Below are 16,642 nucleotides of genomic sequence, written 5' to 3'. Positions count from 1 at the left end.
TCAATAATACATTGCATAAATGCCCAGCTACAGGTGTGAAAGTGGATGCTCACAGCAGTGTGAGCTTGAAACACAATAAGCTAAGATTTAAGCAACCTGGAAACCCAAATCATTACTCCTTAAGAAATTTCTCATTGTGTTCTCTATTTGCATTCTTTTTAGGTCATCTTACTTTCAAAGGTAGGGTCATCCTGTCTTTGCCTGGGAAATCACAGGCATTTCTGTGAGAGAAAAAGAAAAATATATATTTAAAGACTTTGAGGCCCTGAACAAAAATGCTTAATGCCGGTAATGCTGAGAACAGAGCTCTAAATGAGCACTGAACCATCTTCACGGACAACTGTGAATTCCTCAACATATACAGTGATATAAAAAATGTCAGGTTTTAGTTGAATCCACACCAAGGATCTTTAGGGTTTATTAGATGTACATAATCACTCTTAAAACTGCCATGAACTGAACAAATGGTTCAGAACAATTGCTCTGCGGAGAAGTCAGGATTAACATATCTGACTTCTAACTAGGTCTAGAAAATTTTAAGTTGCTTGAAGAAAACTTATGAAGAGCAAAAGCTACTATTTTCATTGAAGAAATCATGGGACTAGAAGCATCAGAAAAAATTTCGTCTAGGATCATTTGATGCTAACCATGCTTTTTTTTTAGTCTTACAAAAAAGAGCAAGAGATGAGGAGAACAAAGGTATAAAGACACAAGCAAGAAAAGGTAGCAAATGAGCAATAGGCACTTTTAAAAATACATATATTAAATGTTTGATATGTACACACTGTATTTCAATTTGTAGGGTTGAAAAGAATGTTACTTTGAGCTCTTACATTACAGCACTGGTCAGCCTGGACACTGTGGTAAAAGAATTAAAGTAACATAATATAAATCAGAATTCCCTAGGAAGTATATACAATTCTCTAAAGACTGTCAAATAAGCTAGGGATTTGGATTTCACTCATTTGGAGAATTGTCCACTGAAAACATTTTATTACTTCTCCAATTTTTTATGGACCCTATCAGAACAGCTGTGATCCACTTCACTTGCAGCAGAGGAAGCTGCTAATAGCTCAAAGATTGCCCCCTTCATTTCATAAACCAATTAGGACCTGAATCTTACAACTGGAGTAACACAACCCCTTCTTTTACTGGCAAAATTCCACTTCATTTATGTGACCTCAGAATAAATGTCCCTGTTGGCAGAATACAGATGCTCACAGCAGCAAATGTTTCTAAAACGCACTCTAATTTGTTTCTTCTTCCAAGGAACGCTCTTCCCGCACGCATCAAAATGAACACTTCTCAATCTACCTGCAGGTTCTGTCTAGACACCAGTTCCTCAGCAATTTTTTAATAAACATTGCTGAAAGACTTTAAAATTATGACTTACCATGTAGAACTTTGCTAGAAGGTCTCCAAAATGACAGAATTACTTAAATTCTTTTTTCCTTCTAAATCAAGCATCATTTCATCTGTTTAAAAGAAGTCATTTTGGTGATGTTGTCATCTTAGATCTATCTATACTTTTGATTTAAATTGGTCTGTTTGGGGTTTTGTTGAAACGTGTATTTGGTCTGTCCATAAGTACAAATAAAACCATCTATATGCCTTACATGGGACCATACTGTACCACCGATTTCAAAAACTCAACTCATCAATTAATAGGGAGGCCTACTTTTACAGGTGGTAAAATAGGATCTGTACACTTTACACATAGTCTATAATTTCTGTGGTTTTCCTGAGCTATTGTCATTGGTTTTCAGCCAGGTACCAGCTTAAAAAAAAAATAACACAACATTAGCACTTTACTAACTTACAGTATGCTTTTATATCCCTTTGAAAGCATTCAAAAATACACTGGCAAGACAAGCCATGTAAAACTGAAGTGGTTTCTGTTCAGCATATCAATGCCAATTCCCTTACTGAAACAGATAAAAACATCACTTCTTAGCGAGCAACTAAATTTTTATCGGAGATCTTTGCACATAAAGTTTTTCACTTTTTACTCACTTGTTATAGCCATTGTGCCACCACTAGCAAACATTTAAGCCCCCCTCCAAGCTGACATGGTGTGAGGCAACATCCCAAAGCTTGCTATTTCTCTGGAACCTGAAAATTATTCTCTTAAATAAAACCAAAAGAAAGAAATAATAAAAGAAAAACCCTTACACCAGACAAATTTTTTGAGTTAGTGTTTTACTGTGGCTTAGTTACCTGTCAAACAGGCTGACACTTGGATAAAACACATACTAGAATCATGCATCATGGCAAGTTAAGTGCAAACCTGTGATGAAGAGCAGAGCTATGCAATTCAGCTGTGCAGAACTCTAATGATCACTTCTGGTCTAGGAAAGCTTGATCTGCCACATCAAACCCACTGCAACTCTGAGATCCTCTTCCATCCAAAAATGATTTTACATCTGTTTTAGTTCAAAGAGTCATATAAATCAGAAGCTCTGACTATAAATTTTGATAACACCTTTAAAGAAGATTTATACAGTGTATTTATATATATATTTATCTCTATATATGGGAGGTACGTAAGAGATTCCAGCCACTAAAATTAGGCAATCAATGCCATATCCTCCAACTTCTGTATATCATATTTAAGTCCTATTTATTACTTATTCTGATGTGAGAGCCAACCTACGCCTGTGAAAGCTTGGTATTTCTGTTCAGATACAGTCATGGGTGCAGTACACTATTCTGACCTTGATTTCCTATAGTTCTTGGGCAGGACGAGCTTTCCAGATTGGAAACATCATGATCTATTTATTAGAAACCACTTATATAAGAATTGGCTTGAATGTGGTTTCATTGCCTATCTGAAGCAACCATCAGGAGAGGGAAAAAGCTGGTTTCTCTTCATAACTGAAGGCAGCAATCCTACTAAGAGTCAGTAGCTAGCGAGTCACACAATATCACTAACACTTTTTTTTGGTCGTCTTGCTGTGAACAAGCAACATTTCTAATAAGCTTAGGACTTTTGTCAAGTAGAAAGTATGAGGCATAAAATACTGTGTTCATTAATAAATTTAACCAACATGTGTAACAAGTGCATAACTTTCAGGGTAACAGTTGACTTCAAGTCAGATAAGAAACACACTGAACTGTCTCCATTCCTAGTTGTCAGGCTATTTATTACCTGGCTAATGATCCTCCTTTCAGTCCCCTGAAAGTCATCTTGATATATGTCAGTATTTTCCAATCCCTCCCTAGACCTTACAGTAAGAAAGACTTTTTGGGAAGGCACAGGAGTATGTGGCTGGGGATAGAAGAGATGTCATGAGCAATCACCCCTTTGTGCTGTGTCTGACACACAGATCGGTACTGTTTGCTCTTTTTCTTCCTGACTTAGCAGTGTCAGGAGAGATTGAGTCAGCAGCTCCTGAACACGCCGATGCAAACAACAGGGGAGGATGGGGAGCAGGCAAGGCTTCCAAACATCACACACAGAGCGGCACGGTTCAGTCTGCAGGTCAATGTGTGGACCTGGGCACCAGCTGGCTCAAAGGGATGAAACAGATTGAGAGGAATCCATCTATCAGACTCCATTTTTTTCCCACATCACACTGTCTACTAGTTGTAAGCTACGAAACAAATTGTTTCTGTGAACAGCTCACTTATAATAATTTCCTAAGTAATTCACCCGAGCTTCCCAGAGACTTGTGGCTACTGCGCACATGTGGCTTGATGGGTTTCCATGTAAGGTTGGCCAAGGTCAGTGTAGTAGAGGGGACTACAGAAAACATGTCTTAGCATAAACAGAAGAAAAAGAAGCAGAAGCATCAAACAGGGCCTAAAGTCCAACTTTGAGTACAAAGAAAACAAATACTTGGACAGAACCACACTGTCAGATGTTCCCATTTCCCACCTCTCCCTTTTCCTCCCCTTCCAGTGATCTAACTGATGTTAAATCCTGTGCAACCAAGGCTACAGAATGGACGTGATCAAATAATAGAGAAGTCATTTGATTCACCTCTCACTGCACATTTCTTCTCATCTCACAACATACTGTGGTGCTTCAGTTCAAATACATGAGTTGGAACAGAGGCTTTTATCCCAGGTTTCCTAGAAAGGGAAGTGGTCTTTGAATTTAATAAAAGCACATAATTTCACAGCTTCTTTAATGCCATGCACTCCTCCAACTTACCAGGAGCTTAAAGAGATACTTTCTCTAGCATGTGCAAACACCCTTCTGAGTTACCAGCCAATTCCAAGTGCCTTCCAGAACTGGCTGCATTATGGAAGGGTTTTTGCCTGTGAACATCTCTTATAGGAGTCTTTTCTCTTTCCTCAAGCTATAAAGGAAGATAGCAGGATACTCTGAGAACACAACCAGCAGCTGCAGTCTCAGATAGCTTGCTGCTATGGTAAAACTCCTGTGTTTGCCACAGAGGAGTTCTGTCCTTCTGCCACCTTGGTTCCCTCAGATTAAGACTGTATCTGAGAATTTTTTTAATTTTCCAAATCTCCAAGGCCAGTCACAACAAGTCTGCTCCTCATTGTGTCACCAAACCTCTGTTGGTCTCATTACATGCAATTTTCATGACCATGCCATTTCCCATACCCCTCTGTTTGGAAAACATTCAACCCCTTGAAAATATGATAATCTGGAAGCAGAGAGAGACGTATGGCATCATGAGAGGGAAGAGAGAGGAACAGGAAGGAAACGCATAGGTGTTAAAATGAATGCTGCATGTGGGGACTGAAAGGCTGTCCTCCCATTGATACCATGATTCTTCAGTACATACAGGCACCAGAGGCATCTTCCAAACCCCTTTTGTTGCCTTCTCCTACCTGCTTGCATTTCACCAAATGTGGTTGCAATTTTTTCCTTCTGATGCTGTGCCAGAAGACCATCTTATCTTGATTAAAATGCTCTACAACACTTTGAAAACAGATAATCTACATCACATGGTTAGCGCTCTATGTCCACTTTGGAGCCTGAGTTCACTGAAATTGGACTCATGTCTCCCTCTCCATTACAGTACAACATTAACAACTTGCTGGTTCTGTGACAACCCTCAGTCGTTCTGTGTTCCCTTGCAGCTACAGAGCTGTACCAGTGAGTTTCAAGCTGGAATAATTACTAGTTAGGTTTGCTACTACCTTGAAAAACAGAAGCAGGTTACTTTCTTCAGGAATGCTAAGCTGTTAGGCTGCAGCCACCTACAGTCTTTGCTGGTCTGAAAAAGACATCTTACCTAGCAAAAGATGTGCCCAGATAAAGCAACCAGAGTACGGTGTTGTCGCCAATTTGTCTGACCGTAATTTTCACATACCTTGCTGAATAGTCAGTCACTGAAAAAACTGAGTTATTTTAAAAAATAAGACAAACACTGCTATTGTACAGCCTAGTTCAGAGTCCCATATCTTCAGCTGATTCAGCTTATCTGCCTTTCTATACCTTTGACAAATGTATGTCTTGTATCATTTTTTCTCCCCTTCCTCCATATGCCTTACTGCTTTTCCTCCATGTATCTTATCTCTAAATGATGTGCTATTAATCAGCCAAAGACTCCCTTCATTGCTAAGTGTTCCTCAACTGATTTTTCATCAGCGCAAGTAGTTACTAGTTACAGCATTCCTCCCACATGCTAAAGGCTTGGGGGAGAGGGAGGAGGGATGGCAAGAAGGTTAAAGACTGCCTCACCACATAAATACTATCTGGGACCTTGATACCAACCTGCCAGTTTACTGTAATGATAATGTTGCTGTTTGTTCTCAACCAAGGTACATGGTAGGAGGAAAGTGGGACTGCATCCTGTCTTTTTTTTAAAGTTATTAACCTTCATGCTCTTCCCTTTTCTGATTAATCTGGCTGGATGCCTGTTCAGTAGTAGATGAAGCTTAATACCTGAAACAATGTGTGTATATACACTGTGCCAGTAAGGCTTGCCCAACAATGCTCATTCGTTCATGTTTTCCCATGCCTTGTGTCAATATCTCCTTTTATATGCAAGCCCCCAGAGCCAGAGTAGGGGATCGGAAAAAAGAGAGGCATGGAGAGAGGGAGAGGCATGGAGGGAGAGGGAGGAAAAAAAGGAGAGAAGAAAGTAGGGAAAAATTACATCCCTTGGGAATGTCAGCTGCTGTGAACTCACCCACTCCTCACCATGAAACAAGCTGTGTGCGGGCACAGGTGGGTCCCATTCTCTGTTACTAGAGCACAGCCCACAAGCAGGGTCTAAATGAAGACTTTCATTGCTGTTCCCTGTTTTCATTGGAGTAAGGCCATCACAAACATTTGCAGGTGGCTTGGCCACAGTCTGACACTAAAATATTTGTGGTTGTGATAAAAATCAGAATATTGCTACAAGATGGTTCCATATAACCTTTAGGGCTTGATCCTGCTCTTACAGAACTCGGAGTTTTACCCAGTTGCTCTCTGCTGGTTTTATTGCTCATTAAACAGCATATTCCCTGGCACAGTTCTCCATGGTAAGGACTCATCTACCCTTTGGGGCAGCTTCAGATGGTTTTTTAAAAAAAAAAAAAAAAAAAAAAGCGGGGGTGGGGGGGCGACTCAACCCAAAACCACTGATTTGAGCACCTCAGAATTTGGGCTTGTTAAAAAGCTGAACCATCTCAACTTTGTAAGGCCAAACCAAACCCACCAAACTTTGCAGAACTCAAACATTTTCCAAGTCCGACTGGATTTTTCTTCAGTTGCCTAATATCAAAACCATTGTCCAGTCTGTATTCCTCGTGAATGACTTTTGGATATAATTCTTAGCACATTTAGAAGGATAAGATGAAGATAAATGAAAATGACAAGATACGTTCTTTGAATAAATAAAACAGGCACCACAGGGAAAAGACTGAAGGAAAAGAAGACAAACAAGGATGCTCACCACTTTGGCAAGGAGATGAAGTAAAAAATGCAGCAATTATCTCCTAGGACACACCATGAACAAAAAACAAAACCTCCTAGGAAGTGGGAAGAATGGGGAACAGAGTATGCTGCAGGTCACACCATAAGTCTCATTCACATACCAAGTCACACAGAGACTAAAACGCTGACAATTGCCTCCCAATAGAGCAGCTTTAGACTCAGGAAACATGTGATTTAATCACAGGGGAGAATTAAGATATGTCATGACAAAGTTTCCCAAATGACACACCACTGACTAGGAAATAGGCCTTTTTATCCTCAACCCCTCCAACTTTGGAGATTCTAATCACCATGGCCCCGAACCAACGCAAACCTAAAACCTGACTGACAGGGTCTTGCAAAACCACATGCAGTTTTTTCTCATTATATAGAAACAATTGTTTGGAAGCCAAGTACAGTCCCATATAAAACACCTCACCACTGGGTATTAAAAGTTGTTTGGGGTTTTTTTTGGTTTTAATTAGGGTCATAATTACCACTAGACTTATTAAGTCACAATTTGAGCAGAGGCTTAATCATCCTTAACCCAAATAATGGCATCAGCTGTTTTTCTTTCTAAAACTGAAAAGGAAACTGTTTCTTCCTCCCTCCCTCTCCCCACAGCCCCCTGTTCTTGAACAGAAAGGGACATATATGAAGACAACAACTTTCTTGGATTCACAGGCAAATAGTTCTGCACATGAAATCTTGGTAAACAGAGTGGTTTTGTCAATATGTAATATATACAAAGGCACATCTATCAAATATGTTCACCTGACCCAAACTATCAGATTTCTATATTAAGAACCAAATCCTGAAATAGTAGTAAAAAAGAAAATAGAGGAGCTTTGCCAGGGGCACAAAACTGGGGCAGGGGATCAAATCCATGTCCTGTGTATGGCCCTTACAGAGCAGTCAGTAACACGGACCATCCCTGCTACCATGGAATTGAGAGACGGAGAGCCTGTGGTCTACATCCTCCCCCAGCCGTCAAGAATCTTGAAAGAAAACTCATGAACTGGTTTTTGAGTTTTCAGTGCCAGGATTTCACTTCTTGATTTTACTCTGAAGAGACTGCAAGTTGCTCATCAATTATTTAGACAATGACTGGGGACAGAGACTGCTTTTGCACTTATCATATAATGGATGTGACCAAATTACAAATGACAGATAATGAATCTAGGCTGCTGCTGCTGCTTTCTGAGTTCACTGATATATCTTTTTATCCATATGTTTTCATGCATGAAACCCCCAAAATTCTTAAGAGTTGTGTGATGAAAAACTGTACCCTCAAACCATCTGGGCAGTTTTTCTGTAATTAAAAACAAGTTATTGTGACTTATGAGTACCTCATGTTTGCTGGAAGTAACCGAGTGTAAAAAACATGGATATTTCTGTTCACACAGTTCTCCAAACATGAGCACACAATTGGCATTCAAGCCAATACAATAAGCATCCATACTTCCAGTTTATGGGAATAAATATGGATCCATCATCACAAATTGAGCAACTGTTCATCGAGGTCTCTGTGCCAAACTCCATTTATCTTGATAGTCTTTTAATTTTGTCTTCTAACATTCCTCAGTTAAACAGAGTACGTAGGAAATAGCCCAATCCCACTGAGCACCCAGAATTCCCATTGAAGGAAGCAAAAGGATCAGCTTCAGAAATACCTTCTCTTTCTTCCGAGAGCAGTTATAGAAACACCACGAACTTTGACTGTAAGCAGATAAAACCAAAAAACTGGATGGAGAAAGAAGGACTTCCCTGCAAGTACAGCATTCTGCCCCTCTTGAACCAAAGTGCCAGGTCTGGAGTTCATGCAGTAACCTGCCCATTCCCCCGCAGCCTGCAACACATGCTGCAGGGGTCCTTGCCACATGCCAGCAGCATCAAGTGCAAACTCCATAACCTCAAGAACCACAGGGACAACATCTGGTCCTGCATGCAGATGCTAGAGCCAGAGACCTGGAGAAATGAGAAAATGGAAATGGACTCACCCAATCTGTCGATTTGTGGAAGGTGCTTGTGTAATGACTGAACTGGACTGTGGAGATGGCATGGCTTGTTGAATCACAACGCTGGTGTCGTGGTTTGGCATCCTTGTATTTGTCAGCTGGTGAGATCCAGGTCCTGCCATTGCTCCTCCAACTGTGTTATGCATGGAGATATTCTGTGAAGAGAAGGGAAATGGGAGATGGTGGAGGAAAATGAAAAAGAAATTAAATGAGAAGTAATGTCTTACCTTGGTTTTCTGTTCTATAGGAATACAATTAGAAATCTGAAAATATCAGCAATATGAAAAGTTACGGGCTCCTGGTAAATCCCAAGTCAATAGATCTTATTGTAACTAACAATGATAAAGAAATGAAAAATAACTATTTACTTTTATGGGGCAATATACATGGAAAAATACCTGCAAGCTGACTAATCACTCTTCTGTGATTCTGACTTGTGATTTACGATGGGGATATTTAGCACATATTCTCCTAACTGAAGACGATACATATTTTGTTTGAAAACTACTTCTGTGGTGAGTGCAGGGCACCTTGATTTACTACATGGGTTGTTTACTGTGTACTAGGTCTGCTTAGACTGACAAGCACATCAAGTTTTATAGTCCCATAGTAGCAAACAGTACACGGTACATCACGAAACAACCATTTTCATTAGACTCCATATATTTTGTAGAGTTATAATATCCCAGAGGCCTAGAATAATAACACTGTATTTGCACATACATAACCTTTTCTTCAGGTAACTTAGAGCCCTTAAAAAGTTCTTTAAAAAAAAAAAAAAAAATCACAGATAACTCATATCCACAGTGAGAACAAGCCACGAGAGATCAGGATATTACTAAGGAAGGAACCATGGAATAAAACTTCTCTCCTGTTATGCCTGCACACACAATACACACTGCTGCTAAACCGCAGGGTTTGACTTGGCCCGCGTTTAAAAACAAACAAAACTCTCAAGCCAGAGATAACCCACAGTGTATACATATGAAAAATATGGTAACCTTGAGAGCATTATTTTTCCTATCAGGCATCAACGTGTGGATTGTTAGCAGTAAGAGGAAAATAAACTTTCCATTGTCACCTCATGCTAGACTGAGGAAAAGGGAAAAAAATACCTTTACATGCACACTCTGCCACCAAGATTCACGCAAAGCATCTTTCTGACCACTGCAATACTCAGGATTGAAAACTAAAGTTAACTTTCATTCAAAATTCCAATTTATCAGGAAACATATAAAACCTGCAAAATAATGATAAAGCTGGTAAGAAAGCAAGCTCAGAGCTCTGATCAAATGTGGAGGAGAGGCAGACAACATGGTGAATCCCAGACCTAAAAGAAAGATTGCATTCTGAACCAAAACAAGAAGAAACCCTTTAGATGACATTCCTCATGGAAAAAGAGCCAATAATTAGATGACTTGCACTGAAGGCCTTAGCTGTCACCCCTCTGTCTCCCAATTCTTATATATTTCAGGTGATCTCCGAGGGTAGTGTAGACACAGGGATCTCTGTTTCTTTTACAGGAGTTGTTTCAGTCTTCATAAACACATAAAGAGGCAGAGGTGCTGCCTATAGCTGTATGGTTAGACCACTCACCCAGTATGAAGAAGACCCAGCTCTGAGTTCCTCTTCCAGTAAATAATTTACACAGTATGAATCAGGTCCAGCAGCTCCACTATTCACTTAGGAGCATGGATTGCAAGAAGACGACAGACCAAGGACTTTAATTGTATTTTTTCATAGCCCAGTACTATGTCATGACCATCAGGCAATAAGAGAGAATAACCTTAGATATATGGAATCTTTTCCAAAAGGAGTTCTTCCTCATCTACCACATTCCTATTAAAATGTCACTTCTTCAATAGATGAGTGTTTTCTGTTAAAAAAAAAAAAAAAAACCAACAAAAACACCCCCCCCCAAACAGCTAAATCTAGTTCAGGATTCAAAACTGCACTGACTTTTTTGATCATGCAAAACCAGGTCTAACATCTATCCATCTGCAAGTAAATCTTTTAGTGCTATCACTTCTTAAAGCTTCTCCTTTATATTGTGTGTGTTTCAATTAAAACATATCAATATGTGATAGGTACTTGTTTCAAAGTTCACCCTCATTTAATTTCTCCTTTATACTGCCTCCACAGTTTTTGAGTACTTCCAGATATTTCTGTACTGCCCATTTTTCCTTCAGTAGTATGTTTATTAGAGCAAATATTGAATTGCAAGACGTATATACAGTACTTGTACTTCTGGGTCCATAGGGGAGCAGCAAAGAAGAAAAGCATCAGTCACCCACAATGAGTTTACTCTGCAGTGCTGCAAACCACCACTTGCCACTGCCAGCACAGATCTTCTGCCTGCACATGCCTGCCTTGCTTCCAAAGAGAGCTGCCTGCACAAAGCCAGATCACTGGCATGAAACTGTCCAGGATTCAGAAAGCCTTTCTCTTGATTACAGATTTCAGACCACAGATGTCCAAGAGCTACAGAACACTGATCTGCTACATGGGAGGATCTTCAAAGACAGTGCCGTGAGTCCAGGAGGTCTGGAAAGGGACAGGATTTAAATGCATCACAAGCTTTAGGCAAGTGGTACCACAGTACTTGCCCAAATTTTGACTGGATTTTGTAATACCATCACACAGCAGAACTTAAAAGATTTAATACCAGATTCCTGTGTTCCCAGATTCAGTATTTCCATTTTCTTCTCCTTCTCTTTCCCTTTTCTCCTGTAATCCCAGAGCTCTCTAAGGTACAAATGGTATGAATTATGATGGGCATGATGGGCATGAAAAGTTCTGTTTGCACATAAGACCTTGTAATAATTAACTTACATGCACAAACTTGTAACACTGTTTCAAGGTTTTAACAATTTCCAATAAACTGTATCATTTCAGTAAGTGGGCTGAATATATGATGCATGGAAAGCAAAACCAAGGAAAACCTGTCAATGCATCCAGATGTCAATTTTTCTGGGTAATGCAGGCACTGTTGTTGGGCAGGAACTGTACCTTTATACTACACTGCCAAGAGAAAGCCTAAGATTTCCCAACAAAATGTCAAACTCAGCATGACTCTCACATTCATAAGAAAAGGATTTGGCAATCTCAGAATAATTTACATTTGTGAGATGCTTGTGAATTTACAGAGAAGTTCAAGCAAGTTCATACTTAATGACAATGCCTATGCTTTGAAAGACAGCAGAAATGTAATGCACAATAGATCCTGACACTAAGCCTATCTGATCTATTCTAGCCATATGCGTCACAACGTGCAGAATGACTGTATCACCAGCACAGCAAGACTAGGCTCGTTGCATGTGTGTTGCAGTCTTCAGAACTCCCAAAATGGCCTTGCTCTGTTGAGCTCTGCACCTGACTATGAACGGATCTGGATAGAGTCTTAATGAGCTCCTTGCAGACTCAACTTTGGGCCTTTATAGAAACAGAAAAATTCAGAAACATTGGCCGAAACTGAGACCTTCACTTTATCGTTGAACTGTTACTTGGCTAGGCTGCTTCTAGCTCTACTTTTAAGGAGTTCTGCATGCCTTCCACCAGGGATCCACGAAGAACATCTCACTTTGAGTCCCCTTTTCATTCTCCTCCAGCTCTTAAAACAATGGTTAAGATTAACTGATACTAGGTGGGGAGCTCCCAGCACTCCAACTCAAGAGTAGTCGTCGATAGAAGCAATGACATGGACAGAGCTCTCACTCTGCTTTTAACACTCCCCAGACCTGCCCATACTGTGGGAGAGTATGACACACACTCAGAGTTTTCTTCAAAGATCTTCACAACTGTCCTTCAGCATTAGAAGAGGGCATATGAGCTTATTACCTATTTTATTAAACTGAAACTATATGTTCACACAGGGAACAGGCCACCCGCGTGCCAGGAGCTGTAGAGACATGAAAGACATACCCTGCCCTTAAGATTCATTTAATGGATCCTAATTAAGATCCAATAAATTAAGAAGAATTTACTTCCTCTAGGACTAAATTTCATCGTCATCAAAGTTCCCAGTCACTCCCACTGAAGCAGAAACCAGGATTATAACACTGAGGAGCTTTTATAGAAATGCTCCCTTTGCCCATTGCTCATACTGTACTCTCTGCAATATTTAACACCCAAATAAATAAAACAAAAATGAACAAGCCATATTCACAAACTGCTTTTAAATCAATGTGCTCACTCTCAACCTTTCCAGCTGCAAGAGGAAAGGGAAGAGATCATCATCAGTTTGACTTCTCCCCAGTTACACTGTATTCCCTATTTTAGCTTCAGATTTTCAAGAAAACATTTGAGCATTTTTCTCCCACATGCAACCATTTAACTTTGGATAGGCAACACACTTCTTTTTTCTAAAGGCTAAAAACTTCTTGAAGTCATGCTTCCATGTTCTGGTGGAGAGGATTACACATCACTCCACAAGAACACACACCCTGTTGGCAAGCACAGCAGAGAAATGACGGCTCCACAGACACAGGAGAAATACACCCCATGACTCCAGACAGTCACCATTTCCACTAAAGCCCGATTCTTCCAGAGAAACGCCCATTCATGTCACACAGCACCACCTGTATCACACATCTCCATCTACTGAAGGCAAAGGATGAAGCGGGATCCATCCTTTTTGATTTATTGTAATATTCTGAGTTTCAAGCAGAGGTTGCTTATGATTTTAAACTATAAGAGCCAGTTTCTGAACCAAAGCCAGCTTATATTTTCTCACTATTCTTTTTTTAATTCTGAGGTTTAATGAAAATTGCAAATACTTGTTTTACACAAAGACTCATTCAGGATTGTTCTGAGTGAGCTTTTAGATCAATAGACCTGTCACCTATAGCCAATTGTACATAAATATATTCTCCAGACTATTATATAAATTCTAAAGTCAGGAGGTATTTGCCATGAAAAAAATGACAGAAAATCCAATTCATCTAAACAAAGACAAAAGCACTTTTTTGCATTTTTTTGTTTCCTGCAAAAAAATCATCTAACTACATTTTCCCAAGCAGGAACTTTAAATATTTTTCAAATAATTCAAGAGAAAAGACATGAACTTAAAAAAAATAAAGATAGAAATCAAATACACAGCAATATTTTTGAATTTATATAGCCTGACCTATCAATTAATATATTTTAACAAGATGAATATTCTAAGATGCTCCACATTTAGGCATTTTACAGTTTATGGGGAAAGAAAACATGTATTTCTAGCCTAAAGTCTTCTAGAAGGCTCTATAGACACATAGCATTCAGGGAAACCAAGATACACATTTAAATGACAACTACATCTGCACTTTTAAGAACTGTTCAGTAGCATCTTGCCTGATTATGGAGATCATAACTTCACACTATATATAATACACACATGAGCGGAAGCCACCAGTGACATACTCACCCACTGCACATGCTGCTTACACAACTAAAGAACCTGCTGGCTTAAAAACTTGGAAGATGTTGTAAAGAAAATTATAGACCAGATGTGGCAAATAATGGCAGGCTTCAAAAATATTTTAATTGTATACAATCTCCATTGAAATTACTGAGCTTCTATGAATTGTCTTCTGATGGAAGAAGATGATCATCTCAAAACAGAAGTTATCAAATCTCTCCAGAAACAGCATCAACTCATTTATTCTTTCATTATTCAGATCAGTGTATAAGGAAAATGCCCTCACATCAGCCCATCACAACTGTTTCATCTGTTACTAGCATACAACATCTGAACTGCCATAAGCACAGAACTAAGCTTGCTGTCCACCCAAGGCCAGGAAACAGCAGAGGAACTAGGGAAAAAAGACAGAGATAAAAAATGAATCAGATTACTAATGCAGTTGAACGATTACAGGAAAAAGAAAGTCTATTACAAAGATTTAAATTTAAAGGAAAAAAAAAAAAAAGGAAAAGTTCCCTTATGCGAGAGATGGGAGAACATAAACTTGGTGGAGACTGAAATGCAATACTTTTTCTTTTTTTAAACTGTAAGAGCTGTATAGCTTGAATGAGAAAAAGCACTAAAGGAGAAAAAACAATACAGAAAATATCTGCGGGAAAATGCCGTGTAGCAACGTTAAGCATAGGGGCAAAGCACTAGGAAGATCTTACTGCAGACTACTAAAACCCATTTAACTCCCTTACATAGCAAGAGGTATGAAGTCACTGAACAAGGTTGAAACATAAAAATACAGAACTGATGCCAAAGGATGTATTCCTTAAAACATTTCAAAGAAAGGTAAGTGCTCACTTAACATCTACCAGATAAAAATGGCACATTAAAGAAAACAGCAGGCATGATATATCACAGAGTGCAGAAGGACTCCTCCCTGCCCTCAGGCCCCATCTAACGTCTGCCCCTGCACTGGACACAGCTAGCTAGCCACACAATGCTGGAGACTCAAAGGCCATGAGCAGTAAAGGTATATAGGACTTCTTGAACCCTTGGCACCACTGCTCAGTCAAATGTTATCAACCTCATCTCCTTAGGGTAAAAATGTAAAGAAAGGTTAAACTCCATACTCAAAAATAACAAGTAATGATAGGCAGATGGGGGAAGAAGGGAAACATTGCTCTCACTGAAATCATAAAGCTTTGAATCTGTACTTATCAGTCTCGGCCACTGGTTTCCAATTTTTTGGATCACAGACCTCTGTCAACCCTCTGAATTTCTCACAGAGCACTCTGTGCTCTTATCATAAATTGTGTAATTAAGGCAAGATGGTTCCACAGACCAGCTGCAGATGACTTACCACAACTTTGCGACCACCAGCAGTTCACCGACCAGAGTTTAACTGCTGCCCAAATACTGCTTCAGAGCACCATGACTAGAATTTCTTGACAAAAAAACATAGCATTTCTAAAGGTATCTGGGAACTTCAGTAGTCCAAGTCCTTTTCTTCAAAATGTCTTCAGTCTTTTGGGGCCTTAGTGAAGAACTACTGTTAATTAATAGATCAGACTTCTGTACTGGGGCTGACAGGAACTTTGCAAAATTTTATCCTAAATATCTATGCTGGAACATGCAAGTGTCTTTTTATTTTAAATTAGGATGGATTATTCTTAAATGTAGACATGGTGGTGGCTCCTGAAGAGGCATAAAGAAAAAAACCCCCATAAATAATCTTTTTGTCTTGTTTTCTTTCAATAGCTGTTACTATGTTATCAGAAAAACTTTCTGAGATACACTGAATGAAACCTCAAGTCTGCTAATCTCCAGCAAACTATGTGGTGCTGCTAAGAAGCATGGCACAAGACACACGACAGACATATGAAGTGCTAAGCCAGTTATAAGCCATCTCAAGGCTGCAGCAGTCACCACCATAACTCGAAGTCCAAAGGGCCCATTTAAGCGCTACTAATCCTCTTAAGGCCGTTGCCTGAAGGGTGACAACCCTGCACAAAATCTCCACAACACAGCTCGTGCTGTGGGCCAACCTTTGACATGCCTCCACTTGGCCTCTGCCCCTTGAGTACCCGCAGTGCGGAGTCACCTCTTCTGGTCTCTGCCTTGCACCTTCTGGGGAAAAATGCACATTAATTTCCTCCAGGGTCAAGTTAAGCCTCCCTGCCTGTCCTCTGCTTCAGCTGCTGGTTTAAGCACATGCTCTGACCTCTCTGATACTATGAACAAAATGCAGGAGATTTAGAATTTTTGGTCTTTTATCAATTTTTGTGACATGATCTAATTACAGACATTCAGTGGTGCCCTCTAATTACCAGTAGAAATGAATACTGAAAGATG

General features: G+C 39.6%; 1 protein-coding gene across 1 annotated transcript in view; it reads right to left on the bottom strand.

Annotated features, from left to right (window-relative positions):
* CREB5 (cAMP responsive element binding protein 5) overlaps nucleotides 1–16,642 on the bottom strand; it is a 257,787-nt gene that overhangs the window by 161,073 nt on the left and 80,072 nt on the right. The window contains exon 5 of the mRNA XM_074898084.1: nucleotides 8,881–9,053. Coding sequence (XP_074754185.1) covers nucleotides 8,881–9,053 — 173 coding nt within the window. The remainder of the gene's footprint in view (nucleotides 1–8,880; nucleotides 9,054–16,642) is intronic.

This window comes from Athene noctua, chromosome 2, assembly GCF_965140245.1.
Source record: "Athene noctua chromosome 2, bAthNoc1.hap1.1, whole genome shotgun sequence".
Classification (NCBI taxonomy): Eukaryota; Metazoa; Chordata; class Aves; order Strigiformes; family Strigidae; genus Athene; species Athene noctua.
Note: the sequence above shows the minus strand (reverse complement) of the source record. Positions and strands in the feature narration are given on the sequence as shown.